General features: G+C 42.7%; 1 protein-coding gene across 1 annotated transcript in view; it reads left to right on the plus strand.

The window, feature by feature from the left end:
* The window catches only part of GUCY1A2 (guanylate cyclase 1 soluble subunit alpha 2), a 263,827-nt gene that overhangs the window by 150,977 nt on the left and 87,303 nt on the right, over positions 1-25,547 (plus strand). Inside the window, exon 6 of the mRNA XM_089508245.1 lies at positions 23,678-23,821. Within this exon, the coding sequence (XP_089364371.1) occupies positions 23,678-23,821 (144 nt within the window). The remainder of the gene's footprint in view (positions 1-23,677; positions 23,822-25,547) is intronic.

A 25,547-nucleotide genomic window follows, 5' to 3' on the forward strand; every position in this document is an offset into this window, starting at 1 on the left:
TTCCATCATTAAATCCTTGGTATTTTTTTTAAAAAAATGCCTGCAGGCCTAGTAAGAGCAATTGCTTCGTAATTAGACTCTGGGGGAAGGAACTAGGATTTGCCTTGTAGTTGCTGTCAAAATAACCACAGAACACAGACTTGGGAGAAAGGCCACAACTTTATTAAATCATTGGTAGGGTTGGCACAAAGCATAAGGTCAGGATCTGTGCAATCAAACAACCACCCTGTTGTTTGATTATCCAAAGCCGGGTCCCTACCCGGTGCTTGGGATGACCTAGGGGCTAAGGAACACTGCTTGAGCGCAAACCATGCCTTGCGTTCCCCCATTCACAAAGCCCCTAGTCACCGGGAGGCGCACCAGCGTTCTGGCCCCCGCAATGGCCAAACGCCCTCGCTCATCGCCCCCGGGTACCTTGTGACTCCCAAACCAGAACTCCATAGCCCTGGTGCCAACCAAATTCAGATCCTGGCCTATGCTGCCGAAAAGTTGTGACAAGAAGCCACCTGTATAAGCGGTGGGCGGGTGGGAAAGCTCAAGGCTACTCCCTTCCAGCTTCGCTCCGTGCCTGTTCGGAGCCAAGCGCCGACTGAGGGGAGAGGCCTCCGCGCAGTATATTTATACCACTCGGCCCCTCCCCTCAGCGTAAAATTGCGGGGCTCCGCCCCCAAGGCCGAGCCCACCAATGAGCAGCCTTGGAGGACCGGAAGCCCCGCACCATAGAGTCCGGCTCCCAGAGCGCCGCCCCGGGCCGGAAGGGCCGTCCCTTCCGGCCCTATTGGCCAATGGAGGAGCCGAACAAGCCCCAGGGCACCCTGGGGCTTGAAGTTTTTGCCGCATACGGCGGCAAAGCATTCTGCCTCCGCAGTGAGGCGAATGCATTTTGCAGGAAAGGCAAGCCTACGAAGAACATCCTTTAAGCAGATGGACAGAATGCTGCTTGGAGTATCTTCCCATTCTCTTGGGAATGGTTTTATTCCAAACTGCAGGCTGTGTACTGTTCACCTGGGCTCATTTTGAAGCACTCATTCCCCTGTTGGATAGAGCAATGTTCTGCTTCCCCAAAGAAAGTTTGATGCTTGAGCTGAGAAGGAAACAATGTGAAAATGAAGGCCTAATGGTGATTTAAGTTGGAAATGGATATAGGAATCAAGGATCAGCTTGATTGTATCTTCTCACAACTGCTTGGGAATATTAACCTTTTTGGGATTACAAAATGCTGCATCTAAAATCATACAGCAAATGGTGGGTGCCAAGCTGGGTCAGGGATTCTTGAAATTATGTCCAGAAAAATTAACATTGCCAAATTCTGTTTTTCATGTCTTGGGGGCTGAGCCGATGGGCCAGGATAGCACAGAACAAGCTTGTGGTATCATTACCCAGGTCCTATCGGCCAGCATGGGAACAGGAGGGTGTTTACATGCCTGCCCACCACTGTACCATGGACCCGCTACCACTGCACAGCCCTTACCTTCCTCTACCATCGCCCCTACTGAGAAGATCACCGTCAAGGCATCTGACATGGAAACAAAGTGCTTGGCTAGCAATAGCAACAGCAAGTACATTTCTGTATCTCTTATCTGTGAACTAAGCATTTCCTAAGCGGTTTACGATGTGTAAGCTAATTTCCCCCAACTAGCTGGGTACTCATGTTATCATCCTACAGAAGGATGCAAAGTAGAGTGGATCTTGGAGCCCATGGGATCAAACTCACAACCATACGGCTGTAGTACAGCCATTTAACCACTATGCCACCAGGGCTACACCCCTGTCATGGCATCTGACAGAAACAGGGCACCTGGCTAAACCCACATCAGGTGCTGTGAAAAGGGTCTTCTCAGTAGAGGTGACAGCAGAAGAAGGTAAGGGGTGTGCAGGGCCATCTGATCTGCTGGGATCACAGTGGATCATTTTGACCTGTGGATCATTTTGCACTGGGGTAAGACTGTGACTGCTGGATCTGCATTCAATCTGCCCAATTCTAGCCCAAGGGTATTGGCTTGCATGATTGAAACAGGACAACACTAGCCCAGGGGGAACATGGGTTTTTGGTGCTTACAGGCAGCCCCCTAGTTTCTAGTAAGTTGGACCTCAGTGGCCACTTTGTATGCTTGTTTCCCATCCCCCACCCTCCACCCCCTAGTATTTTATGGCAATTGTCTAGCTTAAATACCAAAATCTTCATATTATGTTAGAAGGTTACTCAGCTGGGGCTAACCCATGGTAATAGATTTGACTACCATCAAAAACGAATTCTGAAGGAAATTATTTTTTTGTTCATGCTTCCTCAACTAGCCAGCCTTTGGATGTGTTGAGTTACAAGTCCCATCATTCCCAGCCCTCAGAGGAGAGTGGTTCAGACAATTCCAAGCAAGAAGTAACTTAGATGTGGTATGCCATCCTGTGTAAGCAGCAATAGGAGGCATTCCTTTGCTTTGATGACATGCAATTAAGAGTTCCCCATGCAATTAATCAAAAGATCTTTAGTCTCTTCAATTAATCAGTTAAACATTCCCTGTTTATTCATTCATTCATTCATTTTAAAATGCTAATATCTGAAGATTTCAGAGTGCTGCACTGTAATGAGGTTAAGAAACCTACAATATAAGAACAAGGAGTAAAGTAAAGATACAGCATTTAATTACCCATATAATAGATAATGAAGCTGATCTGTGCCAAGAAGCCTTGCCAAAACAACCAAGTCTTCAACATGTGTCTAAGAATAAGAATTCTTAGTCCATGTCTGGCATGAAAGTGAAAGAATGTTTCATATTGTTGGTATCACTATACTAAATGCCAATAAAAGTTATAAAAAAACTGCTAAATAAGATTGCACCCCTTTTACATAGAAGACTAAAGCCAACAGCTATAGGAAATGGTTTATTATTTGTTTGATTATGCACATTCTAATGGTACCATTTTTCTAGTGAACTGATCACTTCTTATAAAGTGAGGGGACTGTCAGGTTTGAAACATGTCTTGCTTGATTATAAACTATTATCTCTCTGTTAGGTTCTATTTTAATATAGCCATTCTGTCTGCAGTGCAATCTTCCCTTCTCTTATAGTCCTATTATACATACAGAGAAAACTGAATGTAACATGTGAACCTGTTAACCACATAAAATTCACAGTGTTGCCATAAGTCGACAGATCACTTGAACACACACATAATGTAGTTCCACTGGCTTCTTACACCTACATCTATCTAGATTTTTTGTTGCTGTTATTATTTGCTGTCAAGTTGATTTACAGCAAGCTTGGGGTGAAACATACAGGCCAAATAAAGTGGTTTTCACCCACTTTGAAGGTTGGGCATTTAGGTGACACATACCTCCAAAGTGGGCAGAAACCAGATTGGAGCCTTGCTCCAGGGCTAAAAACTGCAGCAAAAGGAAGCTGTGATAATCTGACTGAAGGCAGAAAATATGCACCTTTGACCCTGCATATAAACACCCCAATACGTGAGTGATTCTGAAGGAACAATCCATCTTAACTCTACTCTACTCCTAAAGCTAAATATAAACACAGGTGGAGATTAAAAAAGGCACAGCTGGCATTCCCAAGTGGTCAGAGCAGCAATGGAAAAAAGTGAAAGTGTGACACCTCCAATGGCTATAAGTACAACATACAAACCAAACAATGAAAGAGAGAACATAATTGTGCTTTGCCAGTGTTTTCCTGGGCACACCAATACTCCAATGTCCTGTACAAGTGGAGGATTGCAGGTACAACTGTGTGGCTGATCATAGGGGTGGCCATCCAATGGGATGGCATGTAGGGAACAGGCAGTTGCCAGTGGCATGTTCGTGCAACAGTGCACATGTATGGTGGAGGTGACAAAAAATATTACCCAGCAGCACAGCTTGATGCCACGCCATACATTCAGGCTGTATGCATTCTGGCCAAATTGGGAGCAGCCGGTGTGGGCAGTGGGGGTTCAACCTGCACCAGGAATCCTGCTGGCACAGTGGTAAAATGCAGGTACTGCAGTCACAATGTTGTGAGTTCGATCCCAGAGCTCCAAGGTTGACTCAGCCTTCCATCCTCTTGTAGGCTGGTAAAATGAGTACCCAATTTGCTGGGGGCTATTGGCTTATAGATTGTAAACTGCTTAGAAGATTCTATGTTCACTGATAAGCAATATAGAAAGGTAAAAGCTATTGCTTCCGGAAAATACAGGTTCCAGCTGCTTTGTCTTGAGCGTTTGTTCTGGGCCCCTTTGAGAGGCCTCCAAAATCATTTTGGATTCTTTTATCATAGAGTTTTCAAGGTAAAAGTCTTCAAGACTTTTACCTTTGCTGCCTTCTGCATAGTACTGGTTCCTTATGCTGCCCTGACTGCTTGGGTACTCCAGCTCCGTCCTTATGTTATACACACCTGCACTAGTGTATTTATACGCAGCCTTAGGTTTAGGATTAGGATGGATTGCTCCTTTAGCTCCTTATGGTTTCACTGATGTTGTCTCTTGAGATATCCTCTGCCAGTGTCACTACTACTGCTGCCAAATAGCTGTTTGGCATATTTAGTCTGGCTCCACAGTAAGTTTACCTGATATGGGAGACACTACCATGTGTAAAGTTAATGTAGCCTTTTGCCTCACCGGAGCATATAGTTCCACCACCATGGAAAAGCGGTGGGCTCTTACAGACAAATCTTACAGGCAGATTCTGATTTCGGTTCTGCTTACACATGCAGAAGAAAAGAATATTAGTTGGTTTCTATTAGTATGATTTGGTATGATTACATATGAGTGTTAATCTGCTGCTTTTCTGGCCCTGAGAATTATTAGAACCATGTGTAACTAAGTGTGGCAGAGACTATAATGAGAGCCAACGGAGCCTGAGAATAAAATGTAATTGAGCATGAATGTTCGCAAAGGAGAATATGGGTAATTTTTATTAATTAATGTATTTATTTATAAAATTACAGTCTTACCCTTCAGCATAGCCAAATCTCAGAAAGGAGCACTGTGTCCTATATTGCATCCTTGGAGCAATGAAAATGCACAGCAACAGATCCGCATCAAAACTATATCTTTCTCTACCCTTCAGATATCTGTCATAGATATAAGACCACAACAAACCCTCAGTTATTTCACTCTGAAATATATAGGCTCTGTGCAAAATGACTATTGGAAAACAGTCATTTTTATTTTATTCTGAAAGCTGACCAACACTGACAGCCTCTTTTTGGCTTCCAAGATAAGACAGGATTTGATTTTCTCCAGCCCTGAAGCTCAAGGTTACTTACGAAAGTTAAAGAAGATACAGCTAAAAATCAAAGATACAACAGATGAATCATAGAAAGTGAAAGTACAGTGGGCCCTCCATGTCTGTGGACTTGCCATCCACAGATTTAAGCATCCATGGACAGAAAACCCATGGGGGTGGGGTGGCAGAGGAAAAATGGGAGGAGGTGCAAGGAAGAAGCCATAGAGGAGGAAGGAGAAGAGGGCAAAGGAGGCAGGAAGATAAAAGAAAAGGTTAGAGGAGGAGGAAGGAAGAAGAGGGTGAATGATGTGGGAGCTGTGGTGTCCCTAGGGGATGCATGCCCCTCTCCGGTGCTCCTTGGGCCCACTCTGGTCTTTGGGAGGATCTCTGGGCTTTGGGGGGCTCCAGGCAGTGAGTAACAATTTCTTCAGCCCATGTGGCGCTATCCCTGCCCATGCGGCCATTTCCCTAGCCCATGCAGGTGCTTTCTGTCCTGGACTGCAGCCAGCACACACAGACACAAGCCAATAAGAATGGCTTAGCCCAGCAAGTGGAAGCAGGACACAGACCTTGCAAGGAGTAAGCGTGAGAGCAGTCCAAGAAGCCAAGCCGAAGTCAGGATACCAGGAGTCAGAGCAGTCCGAAAGCCAAGCCGAAGTCAGGATACCAGGAGTCAGAGTAGTCAAAGCAGTCCAAGGTCAAACCAGCCAGAAGATAACAAGGGTCCAGTCCGAGGTCAAAGCAACAAGGAGCCCATGCCAGCAGCAATCACAGCAAGGGATCATGCAATAAACTCTGGCACTGAGTTGAGGCCTTTCTACAGCTTAAGTAAGGGAAACTCTCCCCCATGCCACCTGCAGCTGGTTTGCTGATTGCCTCTCTGCAATCCTCCTAGACCTGTGCCTGCAAGCACTCTCAGCCCTTCGTTGTTTGTAAGTAGGCACCTCCAGGCAAGCTTCCTCCCCAGAGTCACCACTAGGCTGTTGCACCACAGGAGGCAGCTCACTAACACTAGGACCTGGTTGGGCCTCCGGCTCTGAGGCTGGGAGATCACAGCTGGGACCTGGCAGAGCAGGATGAGCACCTGGTGTAGCCTCAATTAGCTCTTGCTCTGGAGGAGGCCCTTCTTCATCCTCCTCCTCCGAGAGCTGTTCTTGGCTGGCCATGACACTTTCCCAGCTCGTGTGGCACTGCCCTTGGCCTGCGCAGCCATTTCACTGCCCACTTGCCTGTTTTACTGCCCACACTGTTCTTGTCCTAACCCTGGAAGTCCCACTGGAAGTGCCATCCCCCGCACCAGTGCAGGATCCCCACTGGGTTGGAGGAAGCCGTGGAGGAACAGGAGAAGGAAGAGGAAGAAGGGATGGGAGGAAGCAGTGGTGGAGGTCCCTGTCAACCAACTCATCTGAAAACAGAGAGGAAGGGAGGATGCATCAAGTGAAGTCCCATTGTCCCCAATGGTGGCGTGGCCACACCACCATTGAGGACAATGAAACTTGAGCATCCACAGTTTTTGGTATCTGTGGGGGGGGGGGTCCAGAATGCCCCCCCCCCCCCCGGATACTGAGGGCACACTGTATATTTAAACTGGTAATAAATTCATCCCTCCATATCTGCGGTTTTGATATTTGCGGATTTGATTATTCACGGATTTCATTAATATGTTCTCTCTAGGACTGTCTAGGTCCTCCAGTGCAACTCTGTGGTCAACTTTAAAAGTTGCACTGAAAGACCATTTGTAGCTACTCCAGTGCCATTCTATGGTCAGTGTATGTTGGACATTGACCACAGAGTTGCACTGGAGGACCTAGAGATTCCTAGAGACGTGTCCTCTCAAGTAAAAACAGTGTTTTTGTTATTTGCGGTTTTTCCATATTCACGGGGGTCTTGTTCCCCTAACTCTAGCGAATATGGAGGGACAACTGTACATTTGAGAGCAATTAAAAGTACTGTATGACCATTAAAATGGGGGGGGGGGGACAAACATGGACGATAAGGCAGCTTGTTAAAGGTCCTTGTCCCATGAGAAGCAAGAAAGTCTCTTATCAATTTACAGAAGGATGCCAAGCTAGCCTTTCTAGAAAGGGAGTTCCAAAGCCTGGGAGCAGCCACCAAGAAGGCCCTCTCCCATGTTCCCATGTTCATATCTGTGAGAGTGGTGGAACTTTTCTCTTTCTCCCACCCACTTTCTCTCAGGACCCTTTCACACTATACAGTTAACACAATGATTCCTGCTCTGGCTATACCCTATATATTTGTAATTTGGTCAGAGGCTCTAGAGCTCTCTTTGACAGAGAATTCTATATGTCCACCCCTAAACTACAAATCCCAGGATTCCATAGGACAGAAACAAGGGTAATAATAATGGCGGGATATAAACCGCCATATAGTACGTCTTCTATACGTACTAGGGTTAGGAAGGGGCGGTGCTTCTGCACCCCCCTAACCCTAGTACGTATAGAATACGTACAACATGGCAGCGCCCCTTCCACATGGGGGTCGCCATGTTTACGTACTGGACGCATAGCGTCCAGACTTGTCGCGGCGCCTATGACGTCGCGAATGCGCCAGCGGCGCCTCGCAATGTCATAAAGGCGCCGCAAAAAGAAGCTCCGAAATGGAGCTTCTTTTTTGCTCCGCGCGGGTGCCGCGCGGTTTGGCTGCTGCAGCTCCCGCGCGGAGCAAATGGCGCCGGCGGGAGACCGTCGCAAAGCGGAGGTCTGTATCTCGCCACTAATAGTATTTATTTCCTGCCTGTCCTCAAAGCTCAAGGTGGGGTCCAACATGCTAAAATACAAAACACAATTAAAAATACAACAGTTAAAATACAGTACTATAAAACCACTAAGATAACTCATATAATAATTATATAACTATAGAAAAAGCATTATACAAAACATTATAATATATTATATAATTAAAATAATATATAATATATTTTAATGTTTTGTATAATGCTTTTTCTATAATATAATATAATACTATTATATAATAATAATATAACATAATATATAACCACACTCACATAATAATTATATAATACCATATACAGCAATAATTAAAATGGAAGTGCTATAGTTATGTAGCATGAATAGGCCTAATTCTGCCTCCCCTTCTATTTCTCTCTCAACACTCCCCCTCTTATTCTTTCTTATCAAAGAAAGATAGAGCTGCTAGTGGGAGAATAGTTCATTTTTACCAAAGATCAGATCTCTTCCAGAGGACTTTTGAAATCGGCCAAGAGCCATCTAGAGTTAGACTAAGCAGGGAACTTGCCCACCCTTACTTTTAATTTACAAATATACATATTTTCCCTTTGAAAATGAACTTGTTTTCAAGCTCTTGATAAAATCATAAGGCAGTACTCAAACAGGTATTTTCCAACTGTTTCAAATGTGTTTCTTTATTATTTCATTTAACTCTGAGAGTCAATGCAGCTTTAGCTTGGCTGTCTTCATATCTAATCTGTGTTAGGTAATCCCAGCTAGACTCTCAATCAGAGATATCGCCTTTTCCACTCCCTGGAATTGCTGTCTTGTATCTAATCACTTCTCAATCTATTTTGAGATCCTCTTGAAGATTCTTATTTTTTCTCCTTTGCTTTAGCATCTTCTCCCTTTAAAAAAAATCCCCTCCTTTTAAAGTTTGTGCCTATATTTATTTTATAAAATGCTTTTGAGAATGAATTATTAATCCAAACTGCATCCCCACTGCAGAATTATTAATTTCTGCAGTGGGGATGCAGCCAAAGTCTATTTAGTGCTGAGCTAAATAGTATGCAAGAGATGTGTGAACAATCTCCTAAAAGGTTTTGTTTTCTAACTTTTCATCCTTAACATTTTCTGTTTCAAATGACAGACCCTCCTGGGCCTCTGTAAAACCTGTGGGGAAAGGAAATATGACATTTTTAGCCCTCAGTTCTCAGAGAGGTGCCCTTTGAGGTCATGTATGAAAGGGAATACAATTCCCATTGCAACTCCTATTATCTCTTGCCAACATGGGCCATGCTGACTGGGGAACTGAGAATTGCAATCCAAAATTGTGATTTTTCTAAGGTCTGTTTTCCACTGTCTGGAGAAAACAGCTGGAGAAAGGGCCATTTTTAGCCAATGACGAGAAGTGAAAAGGTGAGCAGATGCTCTCTACACCACCATTCCAGCTGCTTTGGGCACTGGAAGCCAATTCCAGATGCAGAGAACACTATGCATTTGCAATATAGGTAGGCTCCTTTGATCCTCAGTAGCCTGTGATTAACATTCGTAGTGACAAATTCAAATTTTAATACCAATTCATGTCTTTTATTCAGCTACAGTTGATTGAAATAATATAACAGTAGAATTGAACCAGATGTACATTTTACATATAATGAAAAGCATGCCAGTTTACTCCATCTGCTCCCATAAACTGCCCTGCCTAGCCTCTTTTGGCTGTCAACTTTGAAAGCTTGAAAAGTGGTTTGGGCAGATTCATGGAGGAGAGTACAGTACTGCCAGTGACAGCTACTCACAAGGAAACCTCTTTCTCTGTGTCTCTTCATGGTATTGGTGGAAAGCAAAGTGAGGATGCCGTTTCACACATGACCTTCTTTTGGCCAGTACTTCTCAGGCTATCTGATAAAATAAAAAAATTAAAAATCCCAACGTTCCAGGGACTGGCATTAAACTTGTGTTTATTTGGTACAGTTTCTTTTTTTCTGGGAAACTTGAAAGAGACAACCAATGGGATTACAGACCAGCACCAGTCCAGATACCACCACTTTGAGTATAGCACTGCTGTAGGCAACTATTTGCCCACTATCTGGCCACTATGTGACTGAACGCAATGGTTTTCATTTTATCCAGCATGGCTTTGCTTATGTTCTACAGGAGGTTAGGCTAGCTCTCTTCTTGCTTTTCTTTTGCCAACAGCTAAAGACCTTTTTGTTAAAGCAGGCTTTTAATTTATAAGCAGGGAGGCTTTTTTATTGGGATCATTTATCTTTTAAAACTTTGCATGTCTTTTAAATAATTTTATATTGTTTTATGTGATGTTTTCAATGGTTGTTTTTAAAATGATTCTTCTGTTTTTTAAGTGACTCTAAGAACTGAACAAACACAACAGGAAGGTTTCACAAACAACATTGAAAAAACAGCAGGGAGAAACTGGCAAGGCACTGAACTGTGATACATCTAAAAATAAATATATAAGAGACTGAAATCACCACTCTAACATGTATACAATAATGAACTGTTTATATACAATGACCACATTGCAGTAATTCTGTAAAACATTAAATACACAATCCAAATGCTTAGACTGCTACTGTTTTATCCCAAATTATGTCCATTTAATATGAAGTCGAAGGCTTTCATGGCTGGCATCCATAGTTTTTTGTGGGTTTTTCGGGCTATGTGGCCATGTTCTAGAAGAGTTTATTCCTGACATTTTACCGGCATCTGTGGCTGGCATCTTTAGAGAATGCCAGGAAATGTCAGGAATAAACTCTTCTAGAACATGGTCACATAGCCTGAAAAAACCACAAAAAACTATGTCCATTTACTTCCTAGGGTGCTAACAACCTCTGCTGCTGTGAAGGGGTTTCCATTAGCAGAAGATGGCAAATGGTTCCACAAAAAGTAGAATTGTGCTCTTTTTGATCTTCACAACTCTGATTCCAGGCTTTATTTCCACAGATCCTAGATAACAGTCCACACCTTAGTGGCTGCAGTAACACAGCATACTGTTTGTAGAAACTGTTGAAAGTAAATGGGTAGCAATGAACTGGAAAGGAAATGAATAGCAAAGGTAGCAGGAAAACGACTACTTGTGGAGTTTTTTTGAAGCCATTTAAATATATCTTCATCAGTAGTAATGAACTATATATCTCAGCTAAATATTGACTCCACTTTCCATCAAAATTGCAGGGTGGAATCCATGTTTCCAGGCAACAGTGGCTCCAATATCAGTGGACTGGTGAGTCCATTTCAAGTTGTAGTTTGAGCTTTAAAGGAGCTACCCAAGAGGATAGAACTATTTTGGGATATGTTCATCTCCCTAGCTGGTGCTTTCAGGGCATTACTGATGCTTTTAGTGTTCCTCTGTGCCTATTGACAATACTTTAGGGCACATTAGTGGAATCAAAGTGTAAATGTGCTCACTATCAGTTTATCGCACCGGGGATAAAACGTTCCCCGATGTGTTACAACGAGCACGAGTGTGCGCGGAGCGTGATGGGAACCCGATGGGGCCCAGAACATGACTTTACCGCACAGGGAACGCCGCCGCCGAGCGTTCCCATTGCGTTCCCATCGGGTTCCAGAGGGCACCATTTCTTGGAACTAAGCGTTCCCAGAAATGGCACTCTCTGGAGCCCAATGGGAACCCGATGGGAATGCTCGGCGGTGGCGGCAGTGTTCCCTGTGTGGTAAAGTCGCGTTCTGGGCCCCATCGGGTTCCCATCACGCTCTGCGCGCACCTGCACTCGTGCTCATTGTAATGCATCGGGGAACGTTTTATCCCCGGTGCGATAAACTTCTTAGTGTGATTTCATTGTCCAGATAATGGTAGATTAAAAATGCTCTCAGTGCCACATGAAGCTTCTTTTAAGTCTAACTGGCATACCGTGACCGAAATATTAATCTTTGTGATTGTACTTTCTGGGACATATTTAATCTGTTCAGGCACTCAGTTTTGGAATCACTTTGGCAAACATTGTACATAATAGGGAGTTATTTAAAATTACACTTGTCCCTCTCTTTTTACGGACTTGGAATCTGTGGTCTCACACTTTGTGGGAGGGACAAGCAGGGAGAGACAAAATGACGACTGTGTGCATGCCTTGGGCGCGCAAACCATTATTTTCAATGGGACTTGAATATTTGGGAGTCACCATTTTTGCAGGAAGTTCTGGAACAGATCCCCTGTGAATTGGGAGGGGCTACTGTAGTTTCCAAGGCTGAAGAAGATGCATAACAAATAAGAAAGATGTAAGTAGTAACAAGGGCATAACTAGGTTACATTACCACTGTAACCTAATGAGAGATAATCTCACATCTTTTGCAATGAACTTTTACATTACTTAGTTATAACTACATAGACTCTCTAAATGTGGGAGAAAGACTATCCCATGGTTCAAGTGCTGACCTTTGCTGTGCCTTATAGTTCAGCATCCACTTTTTAAGTAACAAGAGATAACTGTTTTAGTTACTTTTGAGAAATAGGAAGGTAAATACAGTAGTTATTTTATAAATGTATACAACTATAACAGCGACTACATTTTCTACATAGGAATGTTAACTCTGACTAATTACTTTGAACAGTAATCTTATAAGCTCTGTGGGCAAATTAATCTTTGTGTAGAGTCTAAGTGTATCCTTACCTCACTGTGGGTAAAAGAATAGTAGATGGTGAATAGCAGGGCTGAAAATTTAATTTCCTAAGGTGTGATTGATTGCTGGATTAATACAAAGTGAACATAAGCCCTGCATGTTCCAAGTCACTTCACTTTGCTACCAGCCCCTTTTTGCTTGCTCTTTGATGAACAAAATAATTAAATAATAGGAATACAACAGAGGGAATGGAGGGGGCAACTTTATTGGCAGTCTCCTGCAAAGGCTTAAGAAAAATCTGTCATCTTGGCAAAAAGCATCCTACAGTTTGATTGGCAGGGAAGCAGAGGTGTAGCTGCATCAAACAATGGTTACGTCTATGAAGTCGCCAGGCAGCAAGGTTATCTTCAGATACAAGATCACAAAATGCAGAACGTTTTCTGCAGAGATTCTTTTTTAGATTCCCTCCTCCTCCTTTTTCTACCCCAAAGTCAGCTCCTGTTAAATACTGCCACCTGCTAAATGTTGCTACCATTTTAATGCCATCTCTTGGCTATCGCCTCAGCAGATCAAAGAAAGAGGACTAGTACCTTTCCCCTCCCATCTTTAACTACTGCAAGGGGAATGTTTTAGCATGTTCATCCTGCTGGAATTGAAAGATAAGCTTTGAATACAGTAGCACCTCCTCCATTGCTAGAGAAATAAAGCATAGAAATGAAGGATTAGTTTAGAAAGGGAAGCTGTTGAATGATTGAGAAAAATACCTGTTTGAATATTAACCCTCTGAATGGAGTGATAATGATCATATGAGGAACAGGAGGTCTGCCAGCTCTGACTTTTACATCCCACCTTTGCCCAACTCTATACCACAGACTTCTTGAAGGTGCATTTCTGCATGTTGGGAGTGGTATTGCAGAACACGTTTTGCAATGTGACAGTGATTAACTGGACATCTTAACTGTGCTGAAAAAGTAAGAAGGGAAAACAGATTTAGCTGGAATTTTAACAGGATAAAAGCATCTTTGAACAGTTCTTTTCAGACATCCATCCTGCTGTGTCCATCCTGCTGTCTCCCTGTTAGAGTAGTGCACCTTTTCACTGATGAGCAAAACCTGTCAATGAGCTCTCAATCTTACTATTATAGCACAGCAATCGTGCAAAAAAAGGTCTCTTCAGTTCTTTTTCCGGCATTGCAGCAGTCATGAGGCAAGCCAAGGCCTGATTTTCCTCCACTCTCCCTTTCCCACACACTGTTCCAAAGCTGACTAACTCCATGTCTGTTGGGTTTTAACTTTGCTGTGTTTATATAACTATGGCAAAATGATTAAATTAAATGAAATTAAAATTAATTTTAATCATTTTAAATTGTTTTTTCCATAATTACACAAACACAGCAAAAAAATTTAAAAATATAAGCTGACAGGCACAGAGTTAGCTTGCTTTGGAATAGCAAAGGGGAGAGGAGGAAAATCAAGGCTCTCATGGCAACTCAGGGCCATCGTGCCAGAACTGAGGTGAAAGGCTTATCATAACCAGAAGTGAGTGTTTTCCAAACAGTGCAGTCATGTGAAAGAAGAGAGGTATGATAACAAATACTTTCAAAGAACTATGTTCCTGCAGAGGCAATTGCTGTGGGAAAGGAGGCTCATGTGATAATGTCATAAGTCACATAGACACATAGGGAAAATGTGAGTTTCATGGAAATTCAGAAGGACGCCTGGAGCATCCCTTGGGAAGTGAGGCTTCAATTTATACATAATTTGAATTTGGGACATTCTTCACAAAGAGCATATTTTCTACCCATGAACTCTAGATCGTGCTCCTCTAGCTGCTGTATTTATTATTTCAGTGTGAATGCTGAAAAAAATATATCAGAGAACACATCTTCTGGGATCTAATGCAGGTTGTTCATAAGTTAAAAGAACATAGATCAATAGTTAGCTTTCCTGTAGAGGGAAAACTTGAGTTAGTCTATTCTGTACACTGCTGTGCTGGAAGGGATTTGCAGGGGTAAAGGAAAAGTTTATCAGATTTTAGTCTGTATTCCAATGGTAGTCCCACCGGAATAGAGCTATTGAATCACTTCTTGACTAGTGAATCAATAGTTATCGAAATTCCACTGGAGCCCATGGTCTAACTTTAGTTGGACTGGTTTGTAGGACTCAAGCTTCTATGTTTAAGTAATATTTTAAAACAATGATAATCATTATCACACATGCTATGGTAGCATCTCAATTTGTCTACAACAACATTGGGAAACTCTGGCAAATGCAATTGTATATCTGTGAGGCTCTCCAGGGCTGCACAGAGTGCCAAAAAATTTCACCCAAAGTAGACAGAAGTCTACATCTGGTTTTGAAAAGCAGGTGTGTTTTTTAAATGTCAAACATATAGCGAGTGGGCAGGACTACTACAAACTAATTTAAAAGTGAATTGTTACACTTGGAGGCTTCTAGGAAGCTGGGGAGAGAGAATAGTAGTCTAAGGAATCTAAATGTTTTGAGGGCCAACGAAACAGCCCTAAGGGGCCACATTTGAAATTGGGCCAAACCTTGCCCAAGTTTTCCTGGACTAAAGTAATTTACTTTATAATGGGAGACTTGAAGACTGTTTGAGAAATTCACCTGGTTCAACAAACAGCAAGTACAACTGCTGTTAGGTGGTAGCCACTGGGGTATGTGTGTGTGTGAGAGAGAGAGAGAGACTGACCTCTAATGCTCTGCACTGGTTGCCAGACTATTTTTCAAGGAAATTCATGATGTTGTGTTTGACCTTTTGAGAATCAGCATGGTGTAGTGATTTAAGTGTTGGGCTAAGACTTTGAGAGACCAGAGTTCAGATCCTTGTCCAGTAATGGAAAACCACTGTGACACTGTGCGCAAGTCATACTTTCTCAAATTCAGAGGAAGGGAATGGCAAGTGTTCAATATACAAACCTTGCCAAGAAAGCCCAATGATAACTTCACCTTATGATGCACCTTAGTAGTTCAGTTGCATTCTGTGTTCTGACCCTATTTCTGCCACCTTTTACCTTTGCTTCTCATCTCAACTGTTTGAAGAGTTTCATCTGTCATCCATTAAAGCTTCTCTTTCTTTTTGGTTGCAGTTAGTGACTTTCTCATCACAGCTGTAAGGAATCCTGCAAGACACACTGAATCAGCTCATAACTAGCTAGGATGAATGCTTTCTTCCCCATAACTCCATTTGAATCAAAAAGTTAGTGAAGTAGAATCAGTAAGATGTGCACTTGTGTCAAGATCTTTGTAAGATTAAGTGTTCCTGCTGTGATTCATTGAGACACTCAATACATTGCTCATAAGGATAGTACTAATATTGTAATGAGCGTTAAGCAAGAGAGGTAGCTTAATACTATATGATACCTACTGTAGAACCCACCCCCAGGATTATGTTAAAGCTGGCCTTTGAGCCACAGTGTGCAAGGGAAATGGTGCCACCCACCATTTCTAAAACAGCAGACACCAAAGAGTTATTTACACAAGCAACTTAGATTTTTAAATCAATCAATCAATCAGTATTTGTGCTTGTGAATGTCCAGTTGTGATTTTCTGGCTGAAAATATAGTTAAATAACAGTGAGTGCTACTGTTGTTGTTTTTTAAATAAAAGTTCCATACCACTCTCTTAATGGGCTCCAGATATTAAGATGTGAATCAGAGAAGAGAATGAGTAAATTTACTCCTTTTTTATATTTAATATCAACAGCTAGTATTTAGTCCTCTTTGGCCCGTTACATACGGGCTCTTGAGGTGCCCCCATCACGTGCTAGGGGTTGGCCGGGGACCTAGCGTCCACACCGGCCTCACCCCTAGCACGTGACGGGGGTGTAATAATGGCGGCGCCCTATACACACAGGTGCCGCCATTATTACGTGTCGTATGCATAGTGTCCGCACGTTGTGCGGTGCTTATGACATTGCGAGTGCACCATTGGTGCCTCATGGCATCATAACCGCACTGCGGGAAGAAGCGCCATTTTGGGGCTTCTTTTTTGCTCCACGCGGGAGCCGCGCAGTTTGGCTGCTATGGCTCCCTCGCGGAGCAACCAGCAGCGCCGGCAGACCGCCGCTTTTAGGCGGTCTGTAACGCACCTTTGACATGGCTACAGTTCAAGCTTGATTTTAGACAGGGTGAGTAACAGTGGTCTAAAGATCAAGTTTTAAGCCCCTGGGACCTATTGTGAGCCACATAGACTGCCAACCATTTCCCTCTCCTTTGAAAGATATTGGTTGGTTGGTTGATCAACTAATTGATTCATTTTATGTGTGTACATATGTCCCATCCTATATCACAGGATCTCATGTCAGCTTCTAATAAAATAATATTTGTGTGTTGGGGGGGGGGGGGGACTGAAGACAGGTAGCTGAAGAAATGACCTTGAGAATCTGCACATGCCCCTGTCCAGACACACTTTGCCCACTCCTGATTTAAGAGATACAACCTGTGCTTGTTCATTGCAAAAGAAAAAAAGAAGACAAATTTTCAGCTGCAACAGTTTTTAGTTCAAATTATCTATTAAGGTTTTACAGAGAGCCTACTGTGAGCCCAGGCTGCAATAACAGCATATTCCCATGGCAGCTGCTCTTTTCAGCATACCAAGCTTGTCTGATTTTTGCTATAAGTGTGACCCCCTGTGATTACATTTTGATGCTTATTTCAAGCCAATCTTTTTAGGCCAAGAAGAAGAAGAAAAAGAAAAAGAAGAAGAAGAAATCCAGATAGTACCAGTACAAAATGTTGTTGTTTCACACTAGAGACCTCCTCTACCTTTAGTATACTAGCAAATCATGGCTGCAATCCAGTATGGGACTTATCTACAATACATAAGTGAACTTACATCTGCAAGAAATAGAACTGAGCTGTTTTGCAATGTCAGTATTCAGCAAGGGGCTTCAGTGATGTTACTACATAAGGGGAGCCAGTGAAGTGACTTATTGGATACTCGTAATGCCCATCCAGACAAAAGCAATGGACTGCTGTTGGACATCGGTAGACCCAATGTTTATCAGGACACTCTTGTCAGTGCCCTGATACACATCTTTTCAATTCACTAGGAGGGCTTCTTACAACCTCAGCTAAGTAGTTAAATATGCATAAAGTTTCACAACACAGATCACTATATAGCATAACAGCCATATTTTTGTCTTACTTCTATGCATCAAAATAAAACCCAAATGGAATTATTACTTTATTTATTTTTCCATGAATTGAGGTGGGGAACAACAACAGACCTATAAATACACACCATCAATTAAATAAGTTTATCGCATTCACTTTTCAGCCCATTCCGGGCACAAGACGGGATTGGACTGGAATAGGGGAAAACGGGTTGTATTGCACACTGAATTCCCAGATCGGACTGAAAATGCATGTGTGATAAGCTCCAAAGACACAACATCAGTTAAAAACAAACATAAATTGAAAAGAACAAATAAGATCCACACATATTAAAACAATGCACATTTTCAAATTCATCAGTTACTGGAAAAGACTGGTCTTTAATGCTGTTTTAAATTCAGACAGCGTATTCAGTTGCCGAATCACTTCTGATATGTCATTACATAATCTAGGAGCGATGGAAGAAAAGGTCCTCTGACAGACAGTTGCCAACTGAGCTGACTGGAGTAAATGACCACCAGAAGACCTGAGCATATGGGGCAAATTATATGGGAGAAGCGATTCTGTAGGTAATCTGGACCCAAACCATGTAGGGCTTTAAAGGTAATAACCAACACTTTGTACCTTGCCTGGAAACTAATTGGTAGCTAGTATAGTGATATTAATTTTGTGTGATATAATAACTCCTGGATATCCCAGTAACCTATCTGGCTGCCGTGCATTGAACTAACGGAAGTTTCTGAACTTAGTACAAAGACAGCCCAATGTACAGTCCATTGCAAAAGCCCAGCCTTGGGGCTACCATTGTGTGCACTATCATCTTTAGGTCCTCCCACTCTAGGAAGAGGTGCACAGCCAAAACTGATAATAAGCATTCTTGGCCATTGCAGCTATATGAACTTCCATTTGGAGCAACAGATCCAGAAGCACCCCCAAGATGGGAACAAAGTCTTTCAGGACTGGTTAATATATCTCCAAACCCACCTGTGACAGGTAATCTCACAAAGCCCCAGCAGCGACATTTTGCACCAGTTGACTTATGTGTTTGCTAGGACATTGATGGGTTGCCATTTTTCTTTTCTTCTTCTTCTTTATAGCACTATATTCCATTAATGAAATGGCATATTTACATTATAACACTATAACTCTAAGGTGGGGGTGGGGGGAATTCTGAGACAGAAAATATGCCATTTAAACCCTAGGACCACACCCCAACCTCAGCAAACCATGCCTCTGGGTTTTTTTTGTGGGGGGGGGGGGTTGCAGAGGCAGCTTCAGAAATTCAAGAAATCATTACATTCAAAATAGGATGTTCTGATACAGAATGAGTAAATTTGGAAAGAATAACTACTGGCAAAACCTGGCAAAACCCAAGAAGCTATACTGAGAAAGTTCAAGCTTCTTTAGATCAGTCTGGAAGAGCCTTCTATGGGAGTTGTTTTGAAATAAGCCCTGCAGTGGATCAGATGCAAAACCTGGAAAAATTACATTTTTGGACTGCAACTCCCACAATCCCAGTGCTTATCAAGTGGTAACGCATCATCAGTATTTGCTTAACAAAGGCTGTTCCACTGGCTTGCTGTAATCTAATCTTTGCACTTCCAGGAACAAGCAAAAATGATGTTACCAGTGTAAATGTTTGCTCTGTTCTTGTACAGTTTTGAACTGCTGTTCTGAACTAGACAAGGTTTTTTTAAAAATCTTGCTCTGACTTGCACTGTTTTTTTTTAAAAAAAGATTTTTGTCACTTTTTAATACAATAAGGTAGGGGTGAGCATGCACCAGACCCTCTACAGACTGTATCATCACTTCCAGTAGAAACAAGATATGACATTCCAGGCACTTTGAAGTCACTTCCAGATGCTTCCAGACTAGTATTTATACTATTTTTAGTTTGTTTCAGCATGTGAGTGAATGGGCCTCCCCCATGCCACCCCTCATGGGTGTTTTTCAGCTGAAGAACATAGTTTTGACTGTTGAAAAAATGTGGGAGTCTGAGGAGTTCCAAGAGGGATCCTGGGGGTATTAAGAGCTGCAAAGGGACATCCCACAGGAGCTCAGGCAGTCAGTATTCTGCTTGATTTCCACCCCTCCAATACAGAGGGCTTGATCTTCAGCACAGACTAACCCTTCTCAATCCCTCATGCTCCCTTGCAAAATCTTTCCCCACCTCCTCCATTTATATCCTGTCTTTTATCAAACCTAAGACACAAGACAGCTTACAAAATATTAAAACAAACATTAAAGCAATTTTTTTACAAATGCAACAGTAATTTTAAAATGCAATTAAATAATCTATGGGCCCATACAGACAGGCCAAAATAAAGCTGCTTCGTGTCAGTTTGGAGGTATGCTGTTTAAATGATGCATGCGTTCTAATAGTCCGGAAGCCACACCAATGCGTGGCATTGGTGTGGCTTCCAGACTCTTAGGATGCATGCATCATTTAAACAGCATACCTCCAAACTGACACGAAGCAGCTTTATTCTGGCCTGTCTGTATGGGGCCTATATTATTAAATCCGTATTTTTAAAACTCATCCACTTACATTCACATGCACATGTACATGACTACCGTGAGATGCAGGGAAGAGGCAGGGAGGTCACATTAACTGAACAATACTAAGAATATCAAATTGTTCTAGTTAACCTTGACCTGCTCCTGGAAAGTGAAGTAGATATTTAAATATTTCCTTCCTACTGAATGTAGTTTTCTCCCTCCTAGCAATCTCAAGAAAGTCCTCTGTCCAGCATTCTGAGAACTTCCAGCTCTGCATTATACTTTTCCACCCCAGGTGTATTCCCTGTGCATCTCTTATCTCTATTATTGTTATCATTAGTCTTGTAATCCAGTATGGTCTTTATATATATATATTAGCATGGAAGTTATAATGCTACACAGTGAATTCTGTTTCGATCCTACTCCCTCCCCGCCCCCCACTACCAGTCCCAACATACTGGGAAGCAGCCAGTATGGGGCATCCATTCACATTACTCAGGAAACCACTGGCTGCCATTTCTACCCTTTTCCATGAAGAATCACTATTGCTACAAGCAGAAACATTGTCTCTGTCATAATTTCCCCTTACGCAGGAGACTGCATACACAAGGGGTCCATGCGAATGGCAGCTGGGTGCTTCCTGATCAACAGGGGAACAGACTCTTATTGATTGCATTTACTGCTTCCCAATAAATCGAAATTATGGGCAGCATGTTCCCTACATAGCCCCTAAACTATGAACTATAAATATGTTAACAGTCATAGAATAATAGAGTTGGAATCATGAGTGTGCAACTCCAGGTTACACATCTAAATGCCATCCAGGATTCCAACCACCACCACCACCATAATCATGCCTGAATTATTTATATCCTTCCTTTTTCCTGATATTGGTATCCAAGGCATCTCACAAAAGTTGAAACAAATACAGTTAAAGGGATTTGCAAAAAAAGAGAGTTAAGAACATATTAGAAATATAATTAAACCATATATAGCATGAATCTTAAGGCTGTGGGCATAGTGAGGAGTGAGAGAACACCTTTCATTCTCATGTTGGAAATGGGCAGTGAGAAGGGTGAATATTTAATAATGACAGGAAAAAAAATCAAATTCAAATTAAGCTTGGTGCCTTATCCCATACCCAAAGGGCTACATAGCAGAACTATTATTTCAGAAAAAAATATTCTCAAAGAAGAGTATGAAGGGGCCCATTTGTATTATACCAGCCTCCTTGATAGGCCCAGCAGGCTGCATTGTGCCGCCACATCCAAACTGGAGGTGGTATAATGTCACTTCTGATTTCATTTCCCATTTTTATCTAACCATTTGGGAGGGGGGTAGTCAGGGAAGGAAACTCTTTGGACATTTGGGGGCCAGAAAATAGCCCCCCAAAGGGACTTTGGGACATCATGCAGCCTGAAAGCTTAACCTTCACCACCCCTGATTTAAGACCTTGAAAAATTGGCCATGCTGGCTGGAAGGTTATAGGAGATATCATCCAAAAAGTCACTTTTTGAAGTTCTGAAAATGGCAAACCCTCTTCGAAAAAAACTTGCCAAGAAAACCCTGTGATAGCTTCACCTTAAGGTTGCCATAAGTTGGAAATGACTAGACAGCAAACAATACCATTACACTTGAAAGAGCCAACATGGTATAGCACTTTATATGTTGGGCTAGTATTCCAGGAGATCAGGGTTCAAATCTACACTTGACCATAGAAATGCAGTGGGTGACCTTGGGCATGTCATACTCATGAGCCTACAAGGAAGGCAATTGCAACCCCCATCTGAACAAATCTTGCCAAAAAAACCCTCCTATGATAAAGTTGCCTTTGGGTCGCCATAAACTGAAAATGATTTGAAGGCACAACATTATTTTTGTTATTTGGGGAGGAGGAAAAGGACTCTTCCCAGTGTTCAGAGGGACAGCTGCTGGAGAGATGTCGTGACAAGTACATTTAGTGTCTTATTTGTTAGAGTCCATGGTTTTTACTGTAGTGTTGGTGGGTGGATTTATCTCTATCCATTTCAGTCTGTTCTTAATGCATGTGTTTTGATTGTATTCAGACTCTAAGCATTTGAAAAATGCATAGAGAAAAAAAAAGTTGCTACTTATCTACATTTCATACTCTTCTCCCACTACAGTAGTGTTGTTTGGAAAAATGCTATTCAGTCAGGATGCCTGTCCTTCCTTTTGTACCATCAGAACCTCTTCAGGATTACAGCATTCATTTGTGCTCAAAGCTTAGCACACACAGCATTTGGGACTACCTACTCGCTACCTCCTCCATGACATTATTCCTACCTCTTTTCCTAGGTTGGCATGCACACACACACATAGACCCCCCCCCCCCCGAAATGTAAATGAAAACAGTTTTTTCCCCTTGACAGGAGGCTTCCTGATTGGAATAGACCAGACTCTAGCTTCAGACTTAGCTAATTACTGACAGATGAAAGCAAGCAGTTACTAATCTATCTATCCTGATGCCAGCTTTCTTCTGTGAGCAGTTAGTTAAATCTGAAACTAGAATCTGGTCTATTCCAAAGCTAGAAGAAAACAAGAATTATCAGGCTAGTGAAAAGATGAAAGTAAATACTTTTAAAAAACTGTAAGACTCTTTTCCACTTACGTTTCCAGACATATGCGAGTGTGTCTGTAAGAGAGAGAGAGAGAGAAAACAGAACAGGGCTGGAATAGGGAGCAATGAGTAAAAGCTTTGGCTCCTCTGACAAGCCCCAGTTGGGACGGGGGGGGGGGGGGAGCAGAAGTGGTCCTTTGGCAACAGAGTTTTTCTATGGAGAAAAACAGTGTAAACGTTTCTCAGTTACTCTGCCTATTGAAAGGAAAACAAATTGAAATGTTCACCCCTTTTCCTCTTTTTGGAAGAAGGTGAGCAGACATTTTCCTAACCAAAGTATACTCACTGTACACACAAAATCAGCATAAAATCACAATTGAACTTTCACATAGGTAATCATAGCAACACAGAAGTGAGAAAGGAGACCATTAATGGTGTTTTTTTTTTGTTTGTTTTAATTTTTTTTAAAAAAATCCTTTCAAAATGGTCTCGTATAGGTGGAAGAGCAACAACATTATGCAATAAGGCTGAGGCAATAACAGTACTAATGCATCACAATGATGCTATAAAGCCTTGGTGGAGTAAGACTGTTATTCAACAACAGAACAAGCTACAACGTGCCACATTTCCAATAGTTCCCTGTAAAACAGAAAATACATTTCCTTTTTGAGCAATACTGTTGTAACCCTCTTGATGGAACAAGTTGTCCTTGACTTTAAAGATTTTTGCACTTGCTCATCATGAACAACTCTGCAGCGAAATGTCAGAATTTGATGGTACCTGTTTGCAAACTTGGGGGATAATTATACTGTGTTGTCTAATAGCTTCTCTTATTAATGTTGTACTGACATGTTTTTAAGCAACATTTGGTGATTGCAGGCACTTAATGATACTGATTTCTGGGTCATTACCATAATTTTGACATTTGATTTGTCTGATTGCTGCAGGTGGAAACAATAGGTGATGCGTACTGTGTTGCAGCAGGACTCCATAGGCAGAACCTGAATCATGCAAAGCCCATAGCCCTCATGGCCCTGAAGATGATGGAGTTGTCAGAGGAAGTGCTCACACCAGATGGAAGACCTATTAAGGTAACCTTCTTTGCTCTGGACTCACAGAAAATGAATGGAATGCATGTATCACATAACATTTGATCACAATGCAAATGCTAAGTTTGTGACTTGAGTTACAATCCAGTACAAGCCCCATGCTCTTCAGCATGATAACCTAAATGGAATTTCCATGTTCAAGGACAATATACCAGTCAGAGTGTCACTAGGGGTGTGGACCGTACCGGGTGACACCCCAGAGGAGGGTGTCACCTGGTGGGGTGGTACACCTGGAATGACAGGCATGGCTCCTGGGAAAGCAAGAAAAGGTGTTGCTCACCTTTTCCATTCACCCAGCAGTAGCACTGGACCCTAAACAGGCCCTCTGGAGGCTACAGTGCCACCCCCATCAGTAGTGGCAGCTGCTGGGAAGCAGTGCCTTCACAGTCTGGAGCAAGCAGCCATGCTAAATTCTGAAGGCCTTTCTGGGCTGCACTCCTCAGCAGCTGTCTGGATGGGCTTGCGGCTAGGGGCCAGGCCAGGGCAGTTAGCACCACCCGGTCACCTGGTGATATCAGTGATGCCACTGATACCAATGACTGTTGCCTGATGCTAGGCAAGACCACAGAAATGCAATTACTTTTACATTTGGCATGGGGAGGCATTTGTTGGCTACTGTGGGATACAGAGTTAGATGGCCCAGTGCTCAGGTTAATCAGGATTCATCTGTGTGTACTTAACAAAGACTTTATTTCTCTATGAATAATAGACAACCTTTGGCACTGTACAGAGCACCAAAAAGAGGTGCCGGGGAGGCACCTGTCCTTGCTCCACAGCAGCGCCATAGCAACCAAATTGTGCAGGGCTGCTGTGCAGAAAGAAAGGAGCACACAGAATTGGCTTCTTTTTGTGGCGCACTTGTGCCATGCTAAAGCGCTAGCAATGGCATTATGACATGCCAGCGGTGCAGCGCCATTTGGACGCTGCACTGCTGGCATGTCATCACTGTGCGCACCATCTGGATGGTGCTGCACAGCTGCAGCGCACTCATGACATGCTAGTGTTATGGAGCGTGTGCATGCCCCACCCACAAGCAACCCTAGCATGTCAAGGGCGCGCCGCAAAGGGCCCGTCTGTACAGGGACTATGTTAGCAATGTGAGTCATATTCCTCAAAATTGCCCCATGACATCAGAGAAAGAACAACAACCCTGCAGAACTGAGATAAGATGTGTCACAATGACTTGCTAGAAGTGGATTCAACAGCCACTGATGTATCTGATCCCATCCTACATTCAGTCACCAATGTCTCTGATCAAAGGCTCTCATCTTACTGAGATGTCCATTTGCATTAAGATCACACCTCAGTTTATGGTTTGAAGGCATAGATGCTCTTTTCACCAGTGTAATACAGTGGCGCCTCCGCATACGCGGTCTTTTTATAGGCGGCTTTGAGCATAGGCGCTCAAAGCCGCCGGCGCGCGCAGGGCGGAAGGGGCAGCGTGTCCCATTCAATTGGGCGCGTGCACCCGTTGCGCCTCGCGCGCCGCGCACGAGCCCCATTGGAAACAATGGGGCTCGAGCATAGGCGGATTTTTTTATACGCGGAGGGATCCGGAATGGATCCCCCGCGTATAATAAGGTTCCACTGTACAACAAAGTCACTATCATTCCTTTTAACTGTGAATTCATTCCTCTTCCGGTACTAACAAAAATTGCATCAGTTTAGTTTGCTTCCATTCCTTGATGGCATAATAATGAAACACCTT

Source organism: Sceloporus occidentalis, unplaced genomic scaffold (assembly GCF_023333645.1).
Source record: "Sceloporus occidentalis isolate IW3139 unplaced genomic scaffold, rSceOcc1.0.p SCAF_2, whole genome shotgun sequence".
In the NCBI taxonomy this organism is placed as follows: domain Eukaryota; kingdom Metazoa; phylum Chordata; class Lepidosauria; order Squamata; family Phrynosomatidae; genus Sceloporus; species Sceloporus occidentalis.